General features: G+C 60.0%; 1 protein-coding gene across 2 annotated transcripts in view; it reads left to right on the top strand.

Moving 5' to 3' along the window:
* Nucleotides 1-21234, top strand: part of COL4A2 (collagen type IV alpha 2 chain) — a 160502-nt gene extending 139268 nt beyond the window's left edge. For both annotated transcript variants that reach the window (XM_055543011.1, XM_055543010.1), the window contains exons 29-48: nt 1286-1507; nt 2425-2586; nt 3217-3387; nt 4059-4202; nt 5407-5529; nt 5731-5912; nt 6603-6666; nt 6846-6920; nt 9730-9837; nt 10402-10509; nt 11418-11489; nt 12905-13030; nt 14807-14923; nt 15624-15785; nt 15907-16005; nt 16193-16339; nt 16448-16564; nt 17703-17894; nt 18374-18660; nt 20196-21234. In XM_055543011.1, coding sequence (XP_055398986.1) covers nt 1286-1507; nt 2425-2586; nt 3217-3387; nt 4059-4202; nt 5407-5529; nt 5731-5912; nt 6603-6666; nt 6846-6920; nt 9730-9837; nt 10402-10509; nt 11418-11489; nt 12905-13030; nt 14807-14923; nt 15624-15785; nt 15907-16005; nt 16193-16339; nt 16448-16564; nt 17703-17894; nt 18374-18660; nt 20196-20453 — 2936 coding nt within the window. In that variant the 3' untranslated portion in view covers nt 20454-21234. The remainder of the gene's footprint in view (nt 1-1285; nt 1508-2424; nt 2587-3216; nt 3388-4058; nt 4203-5406; nt 5530-5730; nt 5913-6602; nt 6667-6845; nt 6921-9729; nt 9838-10401; nt 10510-11417; nt 11490-12904; nt 13031-14806; nt 14924-15623; nt 15786-15906; nt 16006-16192; nt 16340-16447; nt 16565-17702; nt 17895-18373; nt 18661-20195) is intronic.
* The last annotated feature ends 2621 nt before the right edge of the window (nt 21235-23855 follow it).

The raw sequence follows: 23855 nt of genomic DNA on the forward strand, positions 1-23855 counted from the left end.
AAACCATGGCCACACGCCCCATAGACATCTCGCAAGTGGGCAGACCTGACACCAGGAATGCAAACATTTCTTTTTATGACTCAGTGTCTGTGCCTGCAGAAATCGCCCGTCCTTCTGTGACTGCTCTCCAGCCTGTCAGCATTCCTTTCAACCAAGATCCAGGAACTAAAGAGAACATTCCAGATGTCTGGACTCACGCAGAACAGTGGATTCCTCACATGTAGACCCTTAGCAAACGTGTTCAGCAAAGAATAGCTGAACTGTGTCCCTTCCCTGTCCTGCACCCCGCCAACTGGTCTACTCCTAAACTTACAGTCCAGGATCAGCCTCTGATAGGCCTTCTTCCTGGAGTCAGTGTCCCAGGCCGCGGGGACCGTGCCTTTCACGTGTTGCTCCATGATTTGCAGAACTAGGAAGCCTGCCCCCTGTGTCTGTTATCAAGGCCTTGGAGAGAAGCAAAGGGAAGTGTTTCCACATTTGCCGCCCACCTGGGATGTTGAGAAGTTACAGCTTTGTCCCTTTGGTGACAGCGCGTGTGCTGAAGTGAAGTGAGAATCGTTTTGAGAGGATGCTAATTCATTTTTTTTCCACAAATGATAACATTTTATTATAGAAAAAGCATCCATCCCAAATACAGGCTTTTGTAGACACTGGAAGGTGAGCAAGTGCAACTTTAAATGTAAATGCAAAGCGAAGAGGCAAAACCTACAAGCATTTTGCCTTTAAGAGAAAATGTCACGTTCTCCTGCAGAGGTGATCCCACCCCAGCACGAATGCAGCTTCATCTCCCATAAAGGCATCGTAGCATCAACCTATAGGACGGTTAGGTTGCTAGTATGTTAATACCTTCTTGCCTTGAAAACGAAGGGGATTTGGGAATCACAGTTCGTGCGCCCAGCCGAGCAGGCTTAAACGGCAGGAACTGGCCAGCGAGTCAGATGTGGCCTCATCAGACTGGAGGAGGTCACGGTGCTTGTGAAAGCCTGTTCCTCATTCAGGCCTGCCCGCTGGTGTCCACAACCTCCCTGTTCATGACCCCAGACCCACGAATGCTGAGGGCTTCAGTCCAGGGAGCGCTGACCCGGCCGCCCCCTGGTCCACCGTAGCTACCACACAGGGCTGGGGTCAGACTCTGGGAGGCAGAAGGACACCCCTGGGATCCGTGTGGGTTCGAGACCAGAGATGCGGCGGGCGCTCGAGCTGACCCCCCACAGCAGGCCCCCGCCGTCTCCAGTCTCTTTCTGGTGCTGACCTCTGCTTATGGGGACGCCCTGTTTCCTTTCAGGGTTCATGGGACCCCGCGGCTCCAAAGGTGCAGTGGGCCCCCCTGGCCTGGATGGACTCCCTGGCGCCTCCGGCCTACCGGGGCCAGTCGGGCCCCCAGGGGACAGGGGCCTTCCTGGAGAAGTGCTGGGGGCCCAGCCCGGGCCCCGGGGAGACTCTGGACTGCCTGGACGCCCCGGACTGAAGGGCCCTCCCGGAGAAAGAGGCCCACCTGGCTTCAGGGGTAAGTCACGGAGGCAAAGGAGAGGGGGCGCAGGGCCACTGCTCCGAGGCTCCTGGCGGGGGTCGGGGTCGAGAATCCCTCCTGGGGGCTAGGGGAGAAGCCCAGGACCACACGCGGGACCATGGGTCTCCGTCCCACTTGTCCTCTTTGTTCCGGCGTTCCTTCAGAACGTTCTAGAGCAGCGATCGCTGTGCTGTGTACGCCAGGGGTCCCCAGCCGTTTTGGCACCAGGGGCCGGTTTCGTGGAAACAGTTCCTCCGTGGATGGGGAGGGGGGCTGGGAGTAATGGGGAGCGGCAGGTGAATCTTCGCCTGCCCGCCACTCACCTCAAGGTGCGTGGTCCAGTTCCCCACCGGCCACGGACTCGCACTGGTCCCAGGCGGGCGGGAACCGGTGTGGGGGCCCACGGCTGCAGGACGGGTGCGGTCGACGTGAAGAAGCCAGGGGTGGGCTGTGCTCAGAGAGGGCTTGCGAGGAAGACAGATGGTCTGGCACACAGCTCAAGGTGTGGGTGCAAAAGGGACGGGTTTAGAAAACGTGACGTTCACCACCTCACCCATGCATGTTCAGCAAGGCGGCAGGGTGCCCGTTGACTGGTGTGTGAACAAGGTACCCAAAGCTTTGCGTGTCCAGTTTGTGCAAAGCGGGCCCTGAGAGCCCAGAGTGCAGACTTCCATGGGCTTGTGTTGCTGGAGTGGGTGGGGTGACCGCCAGGCCGTGTGGGGTCTCCATCAGAGAGGCATCAGCTGTTAGGATATCACCTGTGCTGTCTTCAGCCCAGCGTCCGAGCCCAGGCTGACCGGGGCTGCCTCTGGGGTGTGGGACGTGACGTCCCCCGGCAACAGCACTGAGGAGGAGCTGTCCCCTGCGGTGAGCCATGCGGGCCTGGCTTCACGGTCTCATCTCCCCTCCCGCAGGAAGCCAGGGCATGCCAGGGATGCCAGGCCAGAAGGGCCAGCCGGGCTCCCCGGGACTCTCGGGCCAGCCGGGACTGCCAGGGCCGCCAGGACAGCACGGCTTCCCAGGAGCGCCTGGTCGGGAGGGGCCCTTGGGGCCCCCGGGCGCCCCCGGCTTTCAAGGTAAGGACCCACGCTCCCATGTAGTGGAGGGGGCGCTCAGATGTGCCCTCGGGAACCTGCCCTGCAGAGCCGCCGGGGCTCTGAAAGCGCCGCACACGGCCCGGCTCGGGACAGGAGTTCATCCTTCCGCAGTCGGAGGCTGGAAGCCCACAGTCACGGCAGCGGCAGAGCTGCTCCCTCCCGGGCCCCGTCTCCGTGGTGGGCAGCCGGCTGGCTTCTCCCCAGGCCCTCACAGGGACACCTCCTGTGCCGGCATCCTCATGTCTTTTTTCTATAAGGACACCCATCATCCTGGCTTAGGGTCATCCTCGCAAGCTCGTTTAATTAACCTCAGCCCCCTCTCTGAAGGCCAGCTCTGAATGCCATCACATCCCACGGTCTGGGGCTGAGACATGCGTGCTCTGCAGGGACACAATCCAGCCGGTAACAGGTTCAGGACACGCATGTCACCAGACAGGAGGGTCCACCACTCACACCTTGACGCTCACCTCTGAGGTCACACTTCCCAGCGTCCTTCCCAGACGTTTTCTAACCAAAAGCTGTTATGGCCGAGGTCTCCAAGGTATCCTGAGAGGAGTTCCCTCTGTGTGGCCAGTTCATCATGTCTTATGTCCCTCCCTCTCCTGACAGGTCTGCCTGGCGACAGAGGAGAGCCGGGGGAGACCGGCGTCCCTGGCCCCGTGGGCATGAAAGGCGGCTCTGGGGACAGAGGAGACCCTGGGCAGCAGGGAGAGAGAGGTCACCCCGGACACCCCGGATTTAAAGGAGTGTCTGGAATGCCCGGTGCCCCGGGACTGAAAGGTGAGCGCAGAGCACGACCGTGGGTCTGCCTGGGGGCGGGGGGCAGCCCCGCAGGGTGGAGTGCCCGCCTTGGAGTGCCTGCCGGCTCTGGGCCCTGGGGGCTGCGGACGCTGCCCAGGCTGTGACCGCTGTGCCAGTGTGTCTACGTACCACGGTGGGGCAGGGGTGGTGTCTGAGGAGCAGGCCTTACTATCTGTCAGGGGCACTCCCCCGGGAGACGGGATTCAGGTCCAGAGGCTGGCTGCTGAACAGATACCGCAGCAAAGAGAAGAGCTTGGTCCCCAGCTTCGATCTCCCTGCTCGAGCGTGAGGCGGGGCCCTCTGGCCCTTGACTGAAGCGGGGGCACCAGCTCTGTTCTCTGGCCTTTGCAGCGCCGGCACCATGCTGACTCCTGGGACCTCTTTCTAACCCGGTAGAAAGACCACAGAGCAGTGACTTCCAGTTTCCTCTTTGTGTCCACTGGCAGTGGCCTTGCGTCTGGTCCCCAATGGCCCACAGGCTGACTCTGCCCTCATGGCGCAGACGGTCCCCTTAGGAAGTGCTGAGAAGCCCCACTGAGAAACCATACTGAGGTTGAGAGTCTCAGCGCCTCCTCACGCAAGTCACAGAGGGGCTGCCACTGCGCTGAGCATCTGTGCCTAACCCAGCGTGTTTCTTGTTCTCTCTGTAGGGGCCAGGGGCTCCCCCGGGATGGACGGCTTTGAAGGCATGCTCGGCCTCAAGGGCAGACCTGGGCTCCCGGGAATCAAAGGAGAGGCAGGGTTTTTCGGAATTCCGGGGCTGAAGGGCCTGGCTGGTGAACCAGGTGTGAAAGGTATGTCCCCTCTCAGCCAGACTGAGACTTGCTTTCAGCGGAGCTCAGAACAGTGTCCCAGGAACCCACACACTAGACACCGTTACAGAAGAAACTAGCTCCAGGAACTTGGTCCCTGCCACAGCGCACTGGCTGTGTAATAAGGGAGTGCCCCTAGCCGAAGGACACTTGAGAACCAAACTGACCGGGCTTTAAGAACCAAAACATCCTGAGAAATGCATCCCAGGTATATTCTGAAGGGCAGGAAGCACCTTTGGTGAAAGAGGGACACGGCAATGCAGGTGGACAGATCCACTCCATGCAGAGAGACGGTGACCCCCAGGAGGGAGCCTGGACCAAGCCCCGGGCCCACCCCGTGGGAGGCGCGCGTTGAGGAAGAGTGTTCCCAACAAGCTGTGTTTCCATGATGTTTGTTCAGACACCCTTGTTCTGAAAGTGTCATCACCGTCTCTAAAATTACTGAGTTATTGATAACAAGCATGGATGGGGATGCAAAGACCTGGAGCCTCAGACCCCGCTGGGGGGAATCTCACCTGGTGCATCCGGGGTGGAGAAGCTGGCGGTGCCTTAGAAAGGCAAACAGAATTACCTGGCAAATCTCCTCCCGGCTGTGCACTCCTGGATGAGAGCTGAAACAGGTCCACACAGAAACTCATGCACGAATTTCATGGCAGAGTGCTTCACACAGTAGCCCCAGCCAGAAACAAACTCCGACAACCACCACAGATAAAGAAAACATGGCCTGGCCATGTGGAGGAATACTATTCACCTACGAAAAAGAATTAGGCTCTGACACATACTACAACAACACAGATGAAACTTGAAAATATTGTGCCACGTATTACCTGCTTCCGTTTGTTGAAATGTCCTGAACAGGCCGATCCACAGAGACAGGAAGGGAGTCGGTGGTTTCAGTTGCTGAGAGAGGGGAGACAGAGGCGGGGACCGCTTGTGGGCGCAGAGTCCTCTGGGGGGGTGGAGATGTTCTGAAGTCAGCAGTGGTGGGAAGGATGGGGTTTCCTGTCACCTGGGACCCCAGCTCGGAGTCTCAGGGGAGCCTTGCCACCCGGGGCTCAGCCCAGCAGGACCCGGGCTCCACAGAAAGGAAGTCAGTAAGGCCGACGCGGCCAAGCAGCCTTCCGAACATGTGTGCTAACGCCTGCCTCGGAGGTCCAGGCAGTGACCACATTCTACTCCCTTCCAGGCAGCCGAGGAGACCCCGGGCCCCCAGGACCGCCCCCTCTCATCGAGCCAGGGATGAAAGACATCAAAGGAGAGAAGGGAGACGAAGGCCCCATGGGACTGAAAGGGTACCTGGGCCTGAAAGGTGAGGCCCGGCCTGACTCGGAGCTGGCAGCCTGCCCGCCTGGCCCTGATACGTCTGAGGGCGTGGCAGGGGCGCCCCTGTGCCCACATCCACGCTCTGCAGCCCTCCCGACACCTGAGGTCTGCCTGAGGGGCTGGGGTGGTTCCCGGAGGCTGGGAAGCAGAGCATGGTCCCCAGAAAGTCATGGCCCTCTTCCTGCAGGCCTTCCCGGAATGCCAGGTATCCCTGGGCTGTCAGGAATCCCAGGGCTGCCCGGGAGACCCGGCCACATCAAAGGAGTCAAAGGAGACACTGGAATCCCTGGTGTGCCCGGCTCCCCGGGGTTCCCTGGCGTGCCCGGCTCCCCCGGAATCATGGGGTTCCAAGGCTTCACGGGCAGTAGGGTAAGTGGACGCCTCCTGGGAGCGCCTCTCCCTATGGCCTGCTGGCCCGAGCACTGCGGTCCACAGCGTGGGGCTGACAGGTCCAGTAAGGGTCAGCAAGCCAAGCTAACATCTCACTTAGGAGCTGAATGCCTCTGGGAAAGTCTCTGCGCCTCTCTTTGCCTCCCCTCTCAAATGTGGGGAGATAACGGGACCCGCCTCACAGAGCTGCTCTGAGGCTGCAGCGGGGTCCTGAGTTGGGATCCGAAGCATTTGCCCGGGTCAGCCTGGCAGAGGGCAGGGTGCAGTCCTGATTATCCCCACAGCCGTTACTGTGTCACTGACGTTATTAATTGCAATAAAACTGCCACTGTTGGGACTTCCCTGACGGTCCCACGGTGGAGACTCCGCCTTGCTCTGCAGGAGCTGCGGGTTTGATCCCTGGCTGGGGAACCAAGACCCCACACACCACGCAGGGTGTGGCCAAAAAGAAAACTGCTATGGTCACTACTTTGCAGTTTAGTAAGAACAAGTGTGTGGACCATCTGCTATTACTGTATTGCACTGGAAAACTTGAGGACTTTTCTACAAAATGATGGCATAAAAACCTTGAGAACTGGTTTTAGCACAATAGCTGGGTATGCTCACCCTTCAAAACTGCAGACCTCATGAACGGCCTGTAAGATGGTTTCCTGTTTGACTTTGCTCCAGGGTGACAAGGGCGCTCCCGGGAGAGCTGGCCTCTTCGGCGAGGTCGGCCCCACTGGTGACTTCGGTGAGTGTTGCTGGGGAAAAAACAGGCCACCCCCGATCTAGAGCACCCTGGGCAGCATGGGGATGGCGGGCCCACGGGTGCTCTTAGTCATTTAGAAGCAAATCACTCGTATTCAGATTGTAGTACCATAGAAGTTACGCAGGAGACCTGACCTCAGCCATCTTTTCCACACATGACAGGTGACATCGGAGACACGATAGATCTACCCGGGAGCCCGGGCCTGAAGGGGGAGCGGGGCACCACCGGAATACCAGGTACCCAAGCCATCCATGTCCCCCGTCCTCGGCAACCCTGCCCCTCCTCTGCAGTCACTCGTGAGCTGGCTCGTGTACCGTGCCATTACCTAGTGAGCCCACGGACCACGTTGTAGGGCTGGTCTGAGGTCTCCAAGCCCAACATGCAAGGAAGAGTGGGATTTTTTATTACATTGAGTGTGAGGACGTCAGGAAGCCTGTATCTCCCTGCAAGGGAAGGTGGCGGGAAGCAGCGCTTGGTGCTGGGAGTCGCTGCAGCCTCTACACTGTACCTCGTGAGCCTGGGCTACTGGGATGATGAGGCACAAAGCAGATGATGCAATGGCTGGAGCCCCTGCAAGCGGTGAAGGGTCTAGAGGAAAAGCAGGTGGGAGTCAGACCCCTCTCCTGAGTAAGACAACAAGGAAGGCAACCCCCCCAGCCTATGGACGTCAGGGGGTGTCACGCCCCCTCTGTAAGCATCACTGAAGTTCAAGGTCAGAATTCCTGCTGGTGGTCACATCCCAAGGGACTTGGACTAGATGCTCCTTCCTGGGTTTCTATCTCAGGAGACACCCCCCCGCACCCCTGGCCAAGTGCTCCTAGGAATGCTCAGGGTGAAGGAGTCTGTTCGCGTGATTGACCAATGAAGAGGGTGCTGAGCTGGTTCTTTAATGAGAACGAGCTTCAGGATGGGAAGGGGTGGTCGGTCTAGCTGGGGTCAGATCCTAAGTGACACTTAGGGCCAGGCAGCCCCGCCTATGAGCTCCTCTGGACTCCTGTGGATCCATCTTTTGGTCTCCCGATGGCTCTCGTCCCAGACACGTGATGCCTCAGGCTGGCTGGATCTCCCATCCAAAATAATTAATTAGCGTCCCAGAAACACCAAAATGTGTGGCCCGGAATCTAAGTCTGCCAATAAGCAGCTTTGCCCAAGGAGTTCATTTAAAGGGCAGATTCCAGGCGTGATCCAGACCTGAAAGGCTCAAACATCTCCTGCTTGACTAACTCTCCAGATTCCCCAGCACCACACATATCAGCAAGTGCTCAGATGAGGGATCTGCCGCTCAGATGAGGGGTCTGCCACTCAGATGAGGGATCCACTGCTCAGATGAGGGGTCTGCCACTCAGATGAGGGATCCGCCACTCAGATGAGGGATCTGCCGCTCAGATGAGGGATCCACTGCTCAGATGAGGAATCTGCTGCTCAGTTAGAGGGATCTGATGCTCAGATGAGGGATCTGCCACTCAGATGAGGGATCCACTGCTCAGATGAGGGATCCATTGCTCAGATGAGGGATCCACCACTCAGATGAGGGATCTACTGCTCAGATGAGGGATCCGCTGCTCAGATGAGGGATCCACTGCTCAGATAGAGGGATCTGCCGCTCAGATGAGGGATCTGCCACTCAGATGAGGGATCCACTGTTCAGACGAGGGATCTGCCGCTCAGGTGAGCCATCTGCTGCCACCCACCAAGGCACCAAACACTGTGCCTCAGAGCACCACGGCAGCTGTACGCTGACCATTTCTGAGGCCAGGAATTCAGGAACAGGGTGGTTCTCATGAGACTCTATCGTGAGGTCGGCAGGGCCGCCTCACCTGAAGGCTGGACTGGGCGGGACCACCCAAGGCCAAGGTGGTCCTGGTGGGAGGGCCTCTCCCGGGGCTGCTCAATGTCCTCACGACGAGGCAGCTGGCTTCCTGCAGAGCAGGGACAGAGTGAGAGCAGAGGCGCATGTGTGGCCTGGGCCCGAGGCGACACTCTGTCCTGTCCACGGTGTCCTGGCTCACGCACTCCAGCACTCCAGCGGGAGGGGCCGCACAAAGCCGTCCAGACCACAGGTGCTGCGCAGGAGTCGGGGGAAATCAGGCTGAGGGAAGCACAGGTCAAGATCTGCATACCCACTCACAAGGGGAGCACCCGCGGGGAGGCAGCATCCTTTTCCAGGCACCCCCGACCCCACGGGCCTTTACCCTCACCCCTGAACCCCACGAGTCTTTACTCGCACCCCTGAACCCCACGGGCCTTTACCCTCACCCCCGACCCCACAAGCCTTTACCCTCACCCCTGAACCCCATGAGCCTTTACTTGCATCCCTGATTCCACGAGCCTTTACCTGAACCCCTGAACCCCACGAGCCTTTACTCGCATCCCTGATTCCACAAGCCTTTACCCACACCCCTGATTCCACGAGCCTTTACCCTTACCCCTGACCCCACAAGCCTTTACCCGCATCCTTGAACCCCACGAGCCTTTACTCACATCCCTGATTCCACGAGCCTTTACCCACACCCCTGATTCCACGAGCCTTTACCCGCACCCCTGACCCCACGGGCCTTTACCCTTACCCCTGACCCCACGGGCCTTTACCCGCACCCCCGACCCCATGAGCCTTTACCCTCACCCCTGAACCCCACGAGCCTTTACTCGCATCCCTGATTCCACAAGCCTTTACCCACACCCCTGATTCCACGAGCCTTTACCCGCACCCCTGACCCCACGAGCCTTTACCCGCACCCCTGAACCCCACGAGAATTTACTCGCATCCCTGATTCCACGAGCCTTTACCCGCACCCCTGAACCCCACGGGCCTTTACCCTCACCCCCGACCCCACAAGCCTTTACCCGCATCCTTGAACCCCACGAGCCTTTACTCGCATCCCTGATTCCACGAGCCTTTACCCACACCCCTGATTCCACGAGCCTCTACCCTTACCCCTGACCCCACAAGCCTTTACCAGGCACCCCTGAACCCCACACACCTTAAGCCCCAATGGCACGGCAGCTGTGGGTTGATTGTTCCAAGCAGTGCATCTGTGGTTCCAGGTCAAAAGGGATCCTTCGGCTTGAGAGGCACTGAGGGTGATATCGGCTTTCCGGGGATCACCGGCCTGGCCGGAGTCCAGGGCCCCCCTGGATTCAAAGGGCAAAAAGGTAAGGTCCAGCGGTCACACCGCCCTCCTGGTGCGGCTGAGCCCGCAGTCTCCGCGGGCCCAGAACAAGGCCGGCCGGTTCTGCCTGTCTGCTCGTCCCCTGCAGTCACAGCCAGGAGCTCCCCCCGCGTGTCCGTCCCCACGTGCACACAGCCCGGCTGTGCGGGACGCGCGGGACTGACGGCCGAGGCTGTGTGTCTGCCTGTCTCTCTGTACGTGCTCTGACAGCCCCTTTTGGTGTCTGAGCCGCGGAGCTCGTCAGAGGCCGAGTTACAGGAGGGAAGCCCTTTGGTGATTTTTCTTGCTGCTGTTGTGCCCGCTGTTGCCCGGTGTTTGTGACCGCAGGGAGGCTGACCCTTGGAGGGCCTCTGGGCTGTGCCCAGGCTCCCGTGTGGACCCAAGAATGAGAATATGCACAGGCGAGCTCTTCTGATGGCCAGGCTATGCTCACACCGCCAAGGCCAAGTGAAGGGGACGCTGGTCCTTACCCACCCAGCCCCTTAGCTGGAGGCCAGGAGGCCTCGGGGTGCCTGCGTGCCCCCTGAAGGATGTGTCTGTCCCCCAGGCTTTCCAGGACTGACAGGACTCCAGGGGCCTCAAGGAGACCCAGGACGGGCCGGAGCGCCTGGCATCAAAGGAGACTCTGGCTGGCCGGGGAACCCAGGCTTACCAGGTAAGACGAGCCTCCCCGTCCCAGAAACCATGCCTGCGGAGAGGTGTTTCCTCCCCAGAAGGCTGAGCACAACCTGCCGGGAGACCTCAGGGTGATCCTCGGTCAGCACCCGGGCAGTGCCAGCATGGGGATGGGGCGAGGGTCCCCACGGAGCCGGGACCTGCGCCGCCCTTGAAGGGCCTGAGGGCTCCACGGCCTGGCCTGGATGGCCCTGCTCAGAGGACACGGCCTCGGCCGCTCGCGTGTCCAGTTCAGGGGGCGCACCCTGACCCCGCCTTCACTGCCCCCATCACAAGAGGAGCTGTGGCCTGGGTCCCATGTCCTGCTTTAGAGAGGCTGATCTCCAGAAATCCAGGGGGATAGACGCGGTGCCAGGCCGCGGCTTCCTAGCACAGCTTTTACACACAGTGACCTGCGTGTCGGGAAGAAACACCCGCAGCACTGCCCAGCCCCCCTCTGGCTGTGAGGAGTCTGTGAAAAGATTCCAGGAAGACAGTTCTTAAGTTAATGTTTCTCTCCGGCGACGTGGGAGGGACTGACTGACACATCCCAGTATTTGCTGAGCTACTTCCTGGTGGTCCCGCCTTTGAACACAGCGGGGGCTCCCCTGGTGGCTCAGATGGTAAAGAACCCACCTGCAATGCGGGAGACCCAGGTTCCATCCCTGGGTGGGGAAGATCCCCTGGAGAAGGGCATGGCAGCCCACTCCAGTATTCTCACCTAGAGAATTCCATGGATGGAGGAGCCTGGTGGACTACAAGTCCACAGGGTCGCAAAGAGTCGGACACGGCCGAGCGACCGACACTGAACACGCTGGGTGGACGACCGTCCCGCAGCAAATCGAAGCATCTGGCTGCACTGGGGGTCTCTCTGCTCTCCTGAGAACTAACCCTGAGGCTCCCCCACAGGTCTGCCCGGCCTCCGAGGCATCAGCGGATTGCACGGTCTGCCAGGCAGCAAAGGCTTCCCGGGATCCCCAGGTAGGGAGCCCCGAGGCCACACCCAGCAGTGGGGGGCCCCTGGGGGGCCATCGGGGACTTGGGGTGGTTGGGGGCTCAGAGAGCTGGACGGCCCGTCCCTGAGGCCGCAGGGACTCGGTCCCACTGGCTGCTGCACAGACCGGGGGGCTTACACAGTAGCGGGGGCTCCTCACAGCTCTGAGCCTGGAGGTCCGGGGTGGGGGGTGCCGGTGCAGGGGATCCGGACGAGGACCGTGTTCTCGGGTCTTCTCTGTCCTGACACGGCGGAGATGAGCTCTTGGGTGTCTCTTCTTGGCGGGGGCCCACCCTAGGGGCCTCCTCTAACCCCGATCACCTCTCCAAGGCCCTCCACCAGATCCCACCACGTGGGGCCTTAGGAATCAGCACATGGGTTTGGGTTCGGACAAGACAATGGCACTCAGAGCGGTGGTTGGTGTGCAGGGCGGGCGGGGCTGCCTGGAGGAGACACCGAGTCCATCGTCTCCGAAAGCCAGTGACTGTGAGGTTTGCACGGCTCCCCGCTTCTGTGACCTCCGCACACCATCGTGCGCGGCTGTGTTCCTCACAGGGAATGGAACCCCCTTTCTGCTTTAGGCTTCCTTTTTACGCTTGGATGTGCAAAACTCTCGGCCACTTCCCAGATAGTTCTTTATTTTAAACTTAGTTCCTTTCATCTTAAATCTTAATGCTCAGTCATCATTTCATTTTTAAAATGTATTCACTGGACGAGTAATATTTGTAAAGTGTACAATTAATGTATCTTTTTTTAAACTTTTATGGTTTTCTTTTCAGATCATAGAAGTTACTTATGTTGAGAGGAGAAAAGTTTTTAAAAAATACATGTAAACAAAAGAAAAACAAATCTCACGTGGTTCCTCCTCTGCTTTTAGATTAGTCTTCGTAGCTGTTTTATATCAGCAAGAGTCCATCTTTCTGTGGTAAATTTGGGTGTGTGTCATTGTATATAAAGTCACACACTCATCCTTCAATTAAGGTTTCAATTCCAGTTTAAACACCCAAGTCATGTTGCTCTTTCCTGCCACCCACCGCTTTGAGTTCCTGATGTGTGAGCAGAGCAGGTTTTAAACAGCACTTCCCTTTTACGCCTCGGACGTAGCATCCGGAGCCCTAGCCAGGAGCCTGGGGACCCTGGGCAGGTCTTAGCTCAGGACCATCTGCATCTCAGGATACGAGCCTTTTCTGAGGGGCTTGGAGTTCCCCCCATGAAGTGAAGGGCTCGGCTTTGATACCCAGGGTCCCTTCTGAGTCTTGGGCTCAGGGACATCAAGGCTGCTAGGAGGCTGAGGTCTCCACGCTGTCGTGGGCTGCTCTTGTTTCCGAGTCTCCCCTTCCTCTCGTGAGAACAGACTCTGCCTGGTCCAAGACACTGACGTCATCTGTTCACTCGGCTGCAGGTGCAGACATCCACGGGGACCCCGGATTCCCAGGCCCTGCCGGGGACAAGGGTAACCCCGGAGAGCCCAACACCCTTCCAGGCCCCACAGGAGCCCCAGGACAGAAGGGCGAGCGTGGAGCCCCAGGTGAGGCCCGCACCCCAGCATCACCGCCTGCACCCCCAGAACCAACCGTGGTGCCCGTGAGTCGAGAGATGAGCAGTCGGAGCAGGCCGGGTGCTGACTTCTCTGGGGAGAGTTCCCTGTTGCCAACCTCCTACTGGTGTTCCACGGTTCATATACCCCATCCCAATCTTATTCCATCCGGGTTAACTGTTGACCGCCCTGCCCTTGGAGGAAGGATAAGATCAGGCTGCATCCCCGTGGTGCCCCCCAGGGCCCTGCCCACCACGTGTGCACAGGAGTGCTGGGGAAATGACTGAGTGAGCGAGGGCGTCGCAGCCCCTGAGCCCTGCCCATGTGCCAGCCTGGAGCGCGGCAGGAACAGGCCAGGGAGAGGTGGTCTCAGCTGCTGGGAACAAGACCCCCGCCCAGCCCGGCCGCCAGCCGCCAGGCAGGACCTAAGCTGACGGGGGCGTGTGGACTCTACACCCGGTTTCTCGGAGTGGAGGGCTCCCGGCCTGTGGCATCACCCAGTGGGCCTTGTTTTCTGACACCTGGGCCCTCCCCCCACCCCCCGGCCCCGGCTCAGCCCAGCGGCTCATCCGGGGCGGCCTTGAGCCAGGCGCTGCCTGTGGAGCTGGCAGGGGCGCTGGACCCAACAGGTCATCACACCTGGGCCTCCAAGACCTGGGTCTGAGAGCTGGTGCTCAGGTCAGAATTACCCTTGAAACCAGAACCATCGGCCCCTCAAAGGGGAAGGCAGGCCCTGAGGAGGCCAGCAACCCCGACCTCCAATGGATGGGGGAGCACAGACCCCATCATCTGATTCCCCCCCAGGGCCTGTGACCTCCCCTCCACTTGCACTAAGCAGAAACCCCAGTATCCGCTGGTACCCAAGCCCCAGCCTTGATCTGAACCCCAGAATCCCCTGGTACCCAAGCCCTGGCCTTGATCTGAAGGCAGGGGGAGGAGGGGGCCAGCCAGAGGGGCCGCACCATGAGTCCAGGGGGCTACCGGGGCTCAGGCGGCCCTGCTCGGGGCTGGGGTCCAGACCCAGTTCAGCAGCATGGACACCTGGCCCGAAGCTCAGCCCCGGGACAGTCCCATCACACAGGGTTTCCTCCGGGAGGCACGTCTCAGTCTTCCTGAAACTCTGGACAACACTTCAGTGTGAAGTCTGGGGGCCGATCGAAACAGCCAGGTCACCCTCAAAAAGCACAGACAGGCAGAAAAGGCCCTAGATAGACATTAGGGGAGCCTGTTGACACCCTGAGTGGGACTCAGAGCCCCACTCCTGCTTATCCAGGAGCCCCGTGGGGCTGTCTGGGGCCACCAGTGAAGCCCAGTGAGGAGGTGAGATGCCAGTTCAGCCACTGTGGGCCGGGAGGATGGACCCGCCCAGGACGCTTGACGTCCAGCTGGAGCCCGGGATCCTGAGGGGCGGCCCGGGGAGGACAGGAGCGGCTGCGCCACCTGCCTTGGGTCCTCCCAGAACGGGTGCTCCCTGGGCCCCCAGGGCTGCTCTCAGCCAATGCTCGCAGGGCGGGGCCGGGCATCCCCCTTAGGTGGCCCCGGCAGCTGGCCGCTGAGCAGAAGACGTGCCGGAGAGGGCAGCCTTGCAGCAGAGGCAGGGCCACAGGCCCCATGGGCAGTGGGAGAGGGCTGGCGGGCGTGTGGGCAAGAGCCCGCTGTGGGCACTTGGCAGCGGCTCTGCTCCTGGGCGGGCTAGGGCATGGAGAAGGGGTAACCCAGGATGGAGAGCTGGGCACTGGTGCTGATCAACTTCCATTTCCCTCCCAGGGGAGCGAGGCCCAATCGGGAGTCCTGGACTTCAGGGCTTTCCAGGCATCGCCCCTCTCTCCAACATCTCTGGGTCACCAGGGGACATCGGTGCGCCTGGGATATTTGGCCTGGAAGGTGAGTGGGGCTCACACCCTGTGGGCTGGAACCTCTGGACACAGAAGCCTGGTTGCTGCAGGCAGGGGACACCCCTGATTCCCCCTTGAGGACGTGATTCTGAGGGAGACAGGCCAGGCGGGAAGGAGGGCCGGGAAGGGTTCCCTAGAGGAATCGATGGGCTTTCCCAGGTGAAGCAGTGGTAAGGAACCCGCCTGTCAATGCGGAGACGGAGGTTGGATCCCTGGGTCGGGAAGATTCCTGGAGCAGGAAATGGCAACCCACTCCAGTATTCCTGCCTGGAGAATCCCATGGATGGAGGAGCCTGGTGGGCTAGAGACCATGGGGTTGCAAAGTCAGACATAACTGAGCACAGAGGAATCAAGTTATAGAGTCAGAACATGGATGCCGGGGGCCAGGGCTGGGGAGTGGAGAGGAGAGGAGAGTGTTCAGTGAGGACAGAGCTTCAACTGGAAGATGAGCACATGAGTGCGTCCAGGGAAGGATGGTGGTGACGTCTGCAGGATGAGGTGAGTGGACTGCAGGCCTCTGAACAGGCGCACTCCAAGGTGGTTAAAATGGTAGATTTATGTTAGCATATTTTAGCACAATAAAAAGCAAAGCTAGCCTCCCAGGGTTACACACTTGCCAAAGCCCACCCCCCAGGGGTGACTTTGCGTGCTCACTCACCTCTCACCTCTCTCCGTACTGACACTGGCAGGTTATCGAGGGCCCCCGGGGCCGCCCGGGCCTGCAGCTCTTCCCGGAAGCAAAGGCGATGAGGGGAGTCCAGGAACCCCCGGAAGCCCCGGGACCAAAGGATGGATCGGTGACCCTGGGCCCCAGGGCCGGCCTGGCGTGTTCGGGCTCCCGGGAGAAAAAGGTTGTAACATGGGTGGTGTCCCGGGAGGAGGGAGGGCTTCTCACGGGGACACTGGTCAGAGATGGCCGGAGACCCCCCTGCACCAGGCCCGCATGTCCTCAACGCCCTGCTTGTCCTGAAGGGCCCAAAGGGGAGCCAGGATTCATGGGCAACATAGGCCCCACCGGGAGCCCAGGCGACCGAGGCCCCAAGGGACCCAAAGGAGACCGAGGACTGCCGGGTGAGTGGGTCTCAGGGGGACACCTCGAGGTCACGGGTCATGCCGGGGCGTGGGGTGAACAGGGATACTGGAGGGGCTGTCTCTGCAGAGCAAGGCGGCTCCGGGAGGCTGGAGAGGGGGTCCACGCCCAAGTCAAGACCAGAGCAGCGGTTCTCATGCCTCACCTGGCCTTTCTTCCCCCTTCCAGGTGCCCCCGGTGCTGTGGGAACTCCAGGCATCACAGGAATCCCCCAGAGGATTGCGATCGAGCGGGGCCCAGTGGGTCCACAGGGCAGGAGAGGCCCCCCAGGGGCTCAGGGGGAGATGGGGCCGCAGGGCCCCCCCGGAGAACCAGGTAAGAGCCCAGCCAGGGGGCGCTGGGCGGAGGCTGGGGGGGCTCTGCCTGCTCTGTTTCTGCCCGTCCCTGCCCGGGGCACTCACCCGTGTACCCGCGGCCCTGCAGGTTTCCGTGGGGCGCAGGGCAAGGCTGGGCCCCAGGGACGAGGTGGCGTGTCAGCCATTCCTGGATTCCGTGGAGACCAGGGGCCCGTGGGGCTGCAGGGACCGGTGGGCTTCGAAGGTGAGTGATGGGCAGGGGGCGGGGAGGTGCCTCAGCTCCGCCGTGAGGCTGACAGGTGGACCGTGGAGCTCAGGGAGGGGTCGGACGAGCCCCGAGATGAGCAGAGCTGAGGGGCTGCCCCCGAGTCCGGCTCCCGGGTTATCAAGGCCCACCCCGTGACCCCTGCCCCTGGCAGAGCATGTGGCACAGGGTCCCTGGCACATGCTGGCCTCCTTCCTTCCCATGAGACATCAGGAGGTGGCTCAGAGAAGGAAGTGGGTGACGTGCTCTGAGAGATAGGATTCCTGAGCTCGCGAAAGCTGAGGACGATGAACTACAAGTGACCAATCACATTATAGGCACCACTGTGAAGCCTTTTATCGTCGACTTCTAAAAATTATCTACATGCATGCAGGATGGGATAGGCCAGAAGTAATAGCCATTCATGCAAAAAAAAAAAAAGTCCTGGGAGTTGTTGTAATTCACCTGCGCTCGGTTTGAACCAGTGACGTGAGCGCTGTGCACGGTAGAGACAGGCTGCATGGTCACACCCAGACCCCAGCAAGTGTCCACATCACGCCACTTGAGCAGGACAGCCTGTGATGCGCGGGGGAGACACCACCTGAGACACGCATAGTGGGGGCTGGGGAGTGGCGTCGGGGCGAGGGGCTGCCCCGTGAAAGAGACAGGGTCACCAGCTGGAGGCGGATCGACCATTCTGCGGTATCAGGAGCAGAATTGGGGCCCTGGGTGGACACGTGGGGAGTCGGGTTTCTAACCCCAGGAATGGCCACCCCCCGAAGATCCAGCAGGGAGCCCTGCAGCCTGGCATAGAGGAGGCGGGCAGGGCTGGACCGCAGTGCCCCTGGGCCCCTGCACAGTGACAGACGCTGCAGTCCCTCGGAAGGAGGTGCCCGGGGGTCAGCTCAGGGGCCTCTGAGTCCACGGCCCCCCATCCAGCCCCTTCATGATAGCCATTCCACGTTCCTGAACGGGGAGGGGGACTAAGTGAGGGTAAGTCCTCGCCAGGAGGCTCTCGGTCCCCAAGGGCAGAGCCACTGACCCCAGCCTTGGGGACGTGAATGTCGCCGTGCGCGCCACCAGCACGTGGGCTGCGGTCCGTGCAGCAGCTGCAAGGCGGCCTCTCTGTCTCGCCCAGGGGAGCCGGGCCGCCCCGGAAGCCCCGGCCTGCCCGGCATGCCCGGCCGAAGCATCAGCATCGGGTACCTCCTGGTGAAGCACAGCCAGACCGACAAGGAGCCCATGTGCCCCGTGGGCATGAACAAGCTCTGGAGCGGGTACAGTCTGCTTTACTTCGAGGGCCAGGAGAAGGCCCACAACCAGGACCTGGGTAGGTACCACCTGCCAGCCGGCCAGCCCCACCACGGGTGGCAGGACCCAGCGGCCAGTTACTTCCTGAGTCCTCGGAAGGCACCCGGATGCTCCAAACCCGGGGTCGGGACGCGGGCACTGCCCTGTGTCCAGGGCCCTCTGTAAGGGCAGGGCGGAAGCGCCAGTGGAGGCCCCCAAGGGATCCGAGAGCCAGGGCTTGGCCCCTGCCTCGCCTCGTGCACGCTGAGCTCTTCGGGTGGCCGGGGCGTGGCCAGGCCCTGAGTGGGCGGGGCACCTGGGACCCCTCCTCCCTGCACACTCTGCCGCCTCCCTCGGGTGGCCGGGGCGTGGCCGGGCCCTGAGTGGGCGGGGCACCCGGGACCCCGCCTCCTCACACACTCAGCCGCCTCCCTCCGGTGGCCGGGGCATGGCAGGGCCCTGAGCGGGCCAGGCACCCGGGCCCCTCCTCCGCGCACACTCAGCCGCCTCCCTCCGCAGGGCTGGCGGGCTCCTGCCTGGCACGGTTCAGCACCATGCCCTTCCTGTACTGCAACCCCGGGGACGTCTGCTACTACGCCAGCCGTAACGACAAGTCCTACTGGCTGTCCACCACCGCCCCGCTGCCCATGATGCCCGTGGCCGAGGAGGACATCCGGCCCTACATCAGCCGCTGCTCTGTGTGCGAGGCCCCGGCCGTCGCCATCGCAGTCCACAGCCAGGATGTCTCCATCCCCCACTGCCCGGCCGGGTGGCGCAGCTTGTGGATCGGATACTCCTTCCTCATGGTACGTGCTGTGCACCTGCTGTGACTCGGAGCATGGACCAGGGTGGAAATCGAGGTCCTCTCCCCCACCGCCTGTGGCCGTTTTTAAGACTGATCAGGGCGGTTGTTCAGGTTGGGCAGTGCGCAAAGGCACCTGGCCCTTGGTGAGAGCGGGAATGCAGCCTGTGCTTTGCTAATCCAGCGGTGTTTGGCCTGGGGCTGCCCCCATCCGGGTGGGACACAGTAATTTGCCACCAGGCCTTATAACAACCCTAATGAGGACGATTTGGCTATCTTGACAGCATTCCTTACAATTTGCCTGTTTACTTACCACTATCACAGAAAGAAAGGAAAGTCCAGGGGGGAGGCTGGGTCTTGTGTTGCGTTTGTATTTATTACGACTGTTGTAACTCCCATTGTATTGACAGGATACCCAACATGTTAAATGTTTCATAAACTATGTCAATCACATTATATATATATATATATATAAATTATGCAGTGTTTGCTAATCTTGTCAAAACAATAGGGAAAAAACCCTGGAATCTAGGAAAGGAAGGAAAAGGTAAACAAGAGTTGATTTTTTTTTAACATTTTTAAGGGATTACTGCTGCAGTAATTTGAAGCAACAGGATCACTAGGTTCTGTGCAGGGACAGGCAACATTCTACCTTAAGGGGCTCCTCCTGTCGGGGGACCTGGGGACAGACGGAGCAGCCCCCGTTTGCCCCTGGGTCACAGAGGAGGAAGCGCTGGACCCTCTATGTTTTAACTCCCATCGTGAAATGAAAAAGGAGCATCTTTGTCATGGAAATGCTTGCACTGTATCCCGAAGGTCAGACAGCCCTGCTCTTACGAGCATTACATCTTGAGCCACGTCAGAGGAGAAGGGAGAAGCACACTGGCGCTGGTGGTCAAGATCCACCAGCAACGCAGGAGACATAAGAGACACCAGGTCAATCCCTGGGCTGGGAAAATCCCATGGAGAAGGAAGTGGCAACTCATTCCAGTGCTGTTGCCTGGAGAATCCCATGGACAGAAGAGCCTGGCAGGCTACAGTCCACTGGTTCGCATAGGATCAGGCTTCTCCTGTCCTTCATCATCCCCCGGAGCTTACTCAAACTCATGTTCATTGAGTTGGTGATGCCATCCAACCATCTCATCCTCTGTCGTCCCCTCTCCTCTTGCCCTCAATCTTTCCCAGCATCAGGGTCTTTTCCGATGTGTAGGCTCTTCACATCAGGTGGCCAAAGGTTTGCAGCTTCAGCTTCAGCATCAGTCCTTCCAATGAATATTCAGGGTTGATCTCCTTTAGGATGGAGTGGTTTGATCTCCTTGCAGCCCAAGAGGCTCTCAAGAGGCTTCTCCGGAGCCACAGTTGGAAAGCATCAACCACACATACATACATACAACATTATTTTCCACGATGGTTTATTACAGAATATTGTACAAATTCCCTGTGCTCTACAGTAGGACCTTGTTTTATTTTTCCTTGGAAGGAAAAAAAAAAACATAAGCTAACGTGTTGGCATCTCTTCCGCCCGCTCCCCCCGCGCAGCACACGGCCGCCGGTGACGAAGGAGGTGGCCAGTCGCTGGTGTCGCCGGGCAGCTGCCTGGAGGACTTCCGCGCCACGCCCTTCATCGAGTGCAACGGGGCCCGCGGCACGTGCCACTACTACGCGAACAAGTACAGCTTCTGGCTGACCACCATCCCGGAGCAGAGCTTCCAGGGCACGCCCTCTGCCGACACGCTCAAGGCCGGCCTCATCCGCACGCACATCAGCCGCTGCCAGGTGTGCATGAAGAACCTGTGAGCGCGGCCGCCGGCCGGACACGCCCGCCGGACACGCCCCTTCCCCAGGCCACGTGCAGTCCGGGGCCACTTTGGTGCTTATTCTTAACTTATTACCTCAAGACGCCGACCCCTAAATTGACTGCATTTTTTTTTCCTTTAAAAAACAAACCAAAAAGAGAAAAAGGTTACCAAAGGAATTCAGCACCAGCACTTGGACAAGATGGGCCCTTGTCCCCCGCAGGCGCTGCCTGCTCCCCCCAGGTCTGCAGGACACCGTGTCCCCCAGCACGGGAGGCCGTTCACCTCCCGCTCAGGCCGTCCGGGACTGCTCCGCGCTCGGCGTCGCTGACGTCCTGCTACGCACCCGTGTACTCACCGCGCTCTCAGCCACCGCTGTTAACCCATTTTCCGAACTCACTTAAGGGGGGGTGTGGACGGATGAGGCAGCTCAGCCCGCGGGCCCCGGGGGGCGGGCCAGGCCCCGCTCTCCGAGCCCCCAGGATGCCGCACTGTCCTCTCAAAAGTGCCGGTGACGCGAAGGCTCCTCGTCCCCCGGGAGGGCCGACTGCGCCGCCTCGTGTCCGAAAAGCCGCTGCTGTTGGCGCCCGGCCGTCGCGCTTCCCACCACGTCCTTCCAGACCTTCGCGCCATCCGCGGCGAGACGGCAGAGACGCCCCGCCGCCCCGGGCTGGCCTGAAGATCCACCCCCCATTCTGTGCGCTGAACTGTACCCCTCCGACTACTGCCTCCTCTGTAACCAAACCAGAATAAAAGTTACTTTTCAACATTTTTATACCCCACGTTGTTGCCTGCCTGACTTTCTCGAGTTCCTAGGGCGGGACATTTGCGCTGAACCCCAAACCCTGCATGCCGGCCCAGCTCCACACTACGCTGCTGTATTTTCCAGGTTTCAGCAGACGGAACCGAAGCCTGTGGTGTCGTCCCTGGTTTCTCAGGGAACTGTATTTGTGTTTACAGTGTGGTGATGTTTACAGAAAACACTCTCAACCTGCACTCACAGGGGTTAGGAGGGAGGTACCTCTAAACACACTTCCAAAGTCATTCAACCCACCCTGGCATAACGTCCCAAATCAAATCCCATAAATCAAATCTGCAAGACCCATTTCTGGCTTCAGTTTCTCCAGAACCTGGCTGACGCCTGGGCATCCAGCTCACAGAGTTTCTTTTTACCCTTCAGAACTCAGGCTCACCTTAGACCTCCTTTGAGAACAATTTGTACAGTCACGAAGTAAGCATTTCACGTGTCGGTGTTATTTAAATGGGATCAGCCCCGGGCTGGCCTGCCTTCCCCGGCGCCGCCTGAGCCAAGGACTGTGTGCCGGGGAGTTAAGGGAGGACTGGACTCGGGGGGGGGGGGGGGGGGGGGGAGGGGCGGGGGCGGGCTGGTGCCTAGCGGAGGAGGCTGCCTCACTACAGAGCTCAGTCCTGCCACACAGCCCCCCACACTGAGGAAGGCCACACAAGGACCACCGATGGGCAAGGCACATTTTCCGCCTCCAGCTCTTGCCCCTGGGGGCCAGGCTGGGTCCCAGGTTCAGGAGTGTTGAGCGGGCTCTGAGCACCCCAGGGGAGGTGGCAGAGACCAGGTGAAGGTGATGGGAGCTACGGTAGGCTCCACCTGGGCACAACTGGTTTCCATAGCAACAGTTATAGTGGGCAGCTGAGCCCTTAGAGGCCGAGGCCCGGGCCTGAAAGATGCCCGCACAGGAGGCTGGGGGGGCAGCTGCTCTTGCCAGACCCCAGTCCCCGAGATCGCAGGGTGGTCATGACGCTTGCCACAGTCCTGAAGATTCCTGCTCCATTTGGTCTAGCCTCTCCTTTTAATTGAGTGAAAGACTCTTTAGATTCTATACTGTTTCACAATTTTCAAGTTTCACACCCGTGCTCTCATATGGCTTAGCTTTGCCTCTGTGTGGTTCCCAGGGCATTAGGTGCCCAGCATTAAACACCACAAACTCCCGGACTTCACACCTAAAACACATAAGGCGGGAAGACCAAGATCAAGGTCTCAGTACATAACTGAACTCCAAATGTAAACAGAAAATATAAATCAAATACAGATAATCCATCTCTGTTTGTGTACATGACCCCAGGATCCCGCACAAGTGTCAAGGTCACGGGTGAAGATTCCTGGTCTGAAGTCAAACAGCCAAGCTTCTGCACCTTGAAACTTCAAGCTGCCCTTCACAGACCCGTGTATGCTGCGTGCGATTTCTCGGGTCTAGTTTCTCAGGGCTAAGAACCACCACCAGCCCAGAACCTAAGGGTCCTTGAGTGGCCAACACTGTCCCCACTTTGCCGAGAGTGGGCGCCCTGAGGTCAGAGTCACTGCCTCCCGACGCCTCGTAACGTGGCTTCTCCCACCCCCACCACAGACGGCGCCTAGACTCACGTGAAACCACACGAGACGCCTCCGGACACATCCTGGCTGGTTGGAGGGGCACCGAGAGCCGGGCTGAGCCCCGCATGATTGCTGCTGCTCCCGCTGCCTGAGAAGAGCCAGTCAGGAGGACGCTGGAGCAGGTCTGCGCTCGGGGTCAGGGGGGCCCTCAGGGGAGCTGATACAGAGACCCCGCGGGCCACGGTGGCGTCCTGAGCATTAAATCCACTCCTGTGCATGGAGGGGCCTGCAGGGAGCTGGCGTGCACACCCTCGTGTGAGTTTGGTGTCACGGCCCGGCTTCAGGAGGAAGGGGGTGGAGACTCCCCGTCATTGGGGGGTTTTAAAGACATTCCCATGGAGACAAGTTATCAAAATTAGGCCATGTGTGGGACGAGCTAGAACTGCTCTGCACATAAATTCCTGACACGCACAGAAAGGGTGACGTTGAGCTTCAGGAGGACAGTGAGACGGCAGGGCAAGCCCGAGCGAACCATCCGCAGGCTGTAAGTTCAGGGACACAGAGCCCCCACAGCCCCAGAGCCACACGGACAGGTGCCCGCAGCCGCTGGGGGGTGACGTGAGCACAGAGAGCACTATTCCACCTGCGCGCAGGGACACCCCGGCTCAGGCCACACTGGACCTGGCCCCGCCTCCAGGCAGCCACTCCCAGAAGGGGCCGTGGTGGTTCTTACAAAGAGGGACGGCAGGCACTAAGCGCGGGCACTAAGCAGTGGGGAGGGGAGGATGCAGACGTGGTGACTGTGGAGACGAGGGCCCACCCCGGCCCCCCTCACTGTGGTCCCGCCAACGCAGCCACGACCTCAGCCTCCACTCCAGCCTCACGGTTAGGGAAGCGGGGCGCAGGGACCACCCTCCAGACACCACCCAGCAGGAACGGCCATTGTGGACACCCCATGACTTCCAGGCCGTGTGGTCTCCAGACCAGACAGCAAGGCTCTTGGGTCCCACCTGTGTCTGACCTCAGCTCCCACTGCTGCTGGGTGTTTACTGAAGGCAC

This window comes from Bubalus kerabau, chromosome 12 (genome assembly GCF_029407905.1).
Source record: "Bubalus kerabau isolate K-KA32 ecotype Philippines breed swamp buffalo chromosome 12, PCC_UOA_SB_1v2, whole genome shotgun sequence".
Lineage (NCBI taxonomy): Eukaryota > Metazoa > Chordata > Mammalia > Artiodactyla > Bovidae > Bubalus > Bubalus kerabau.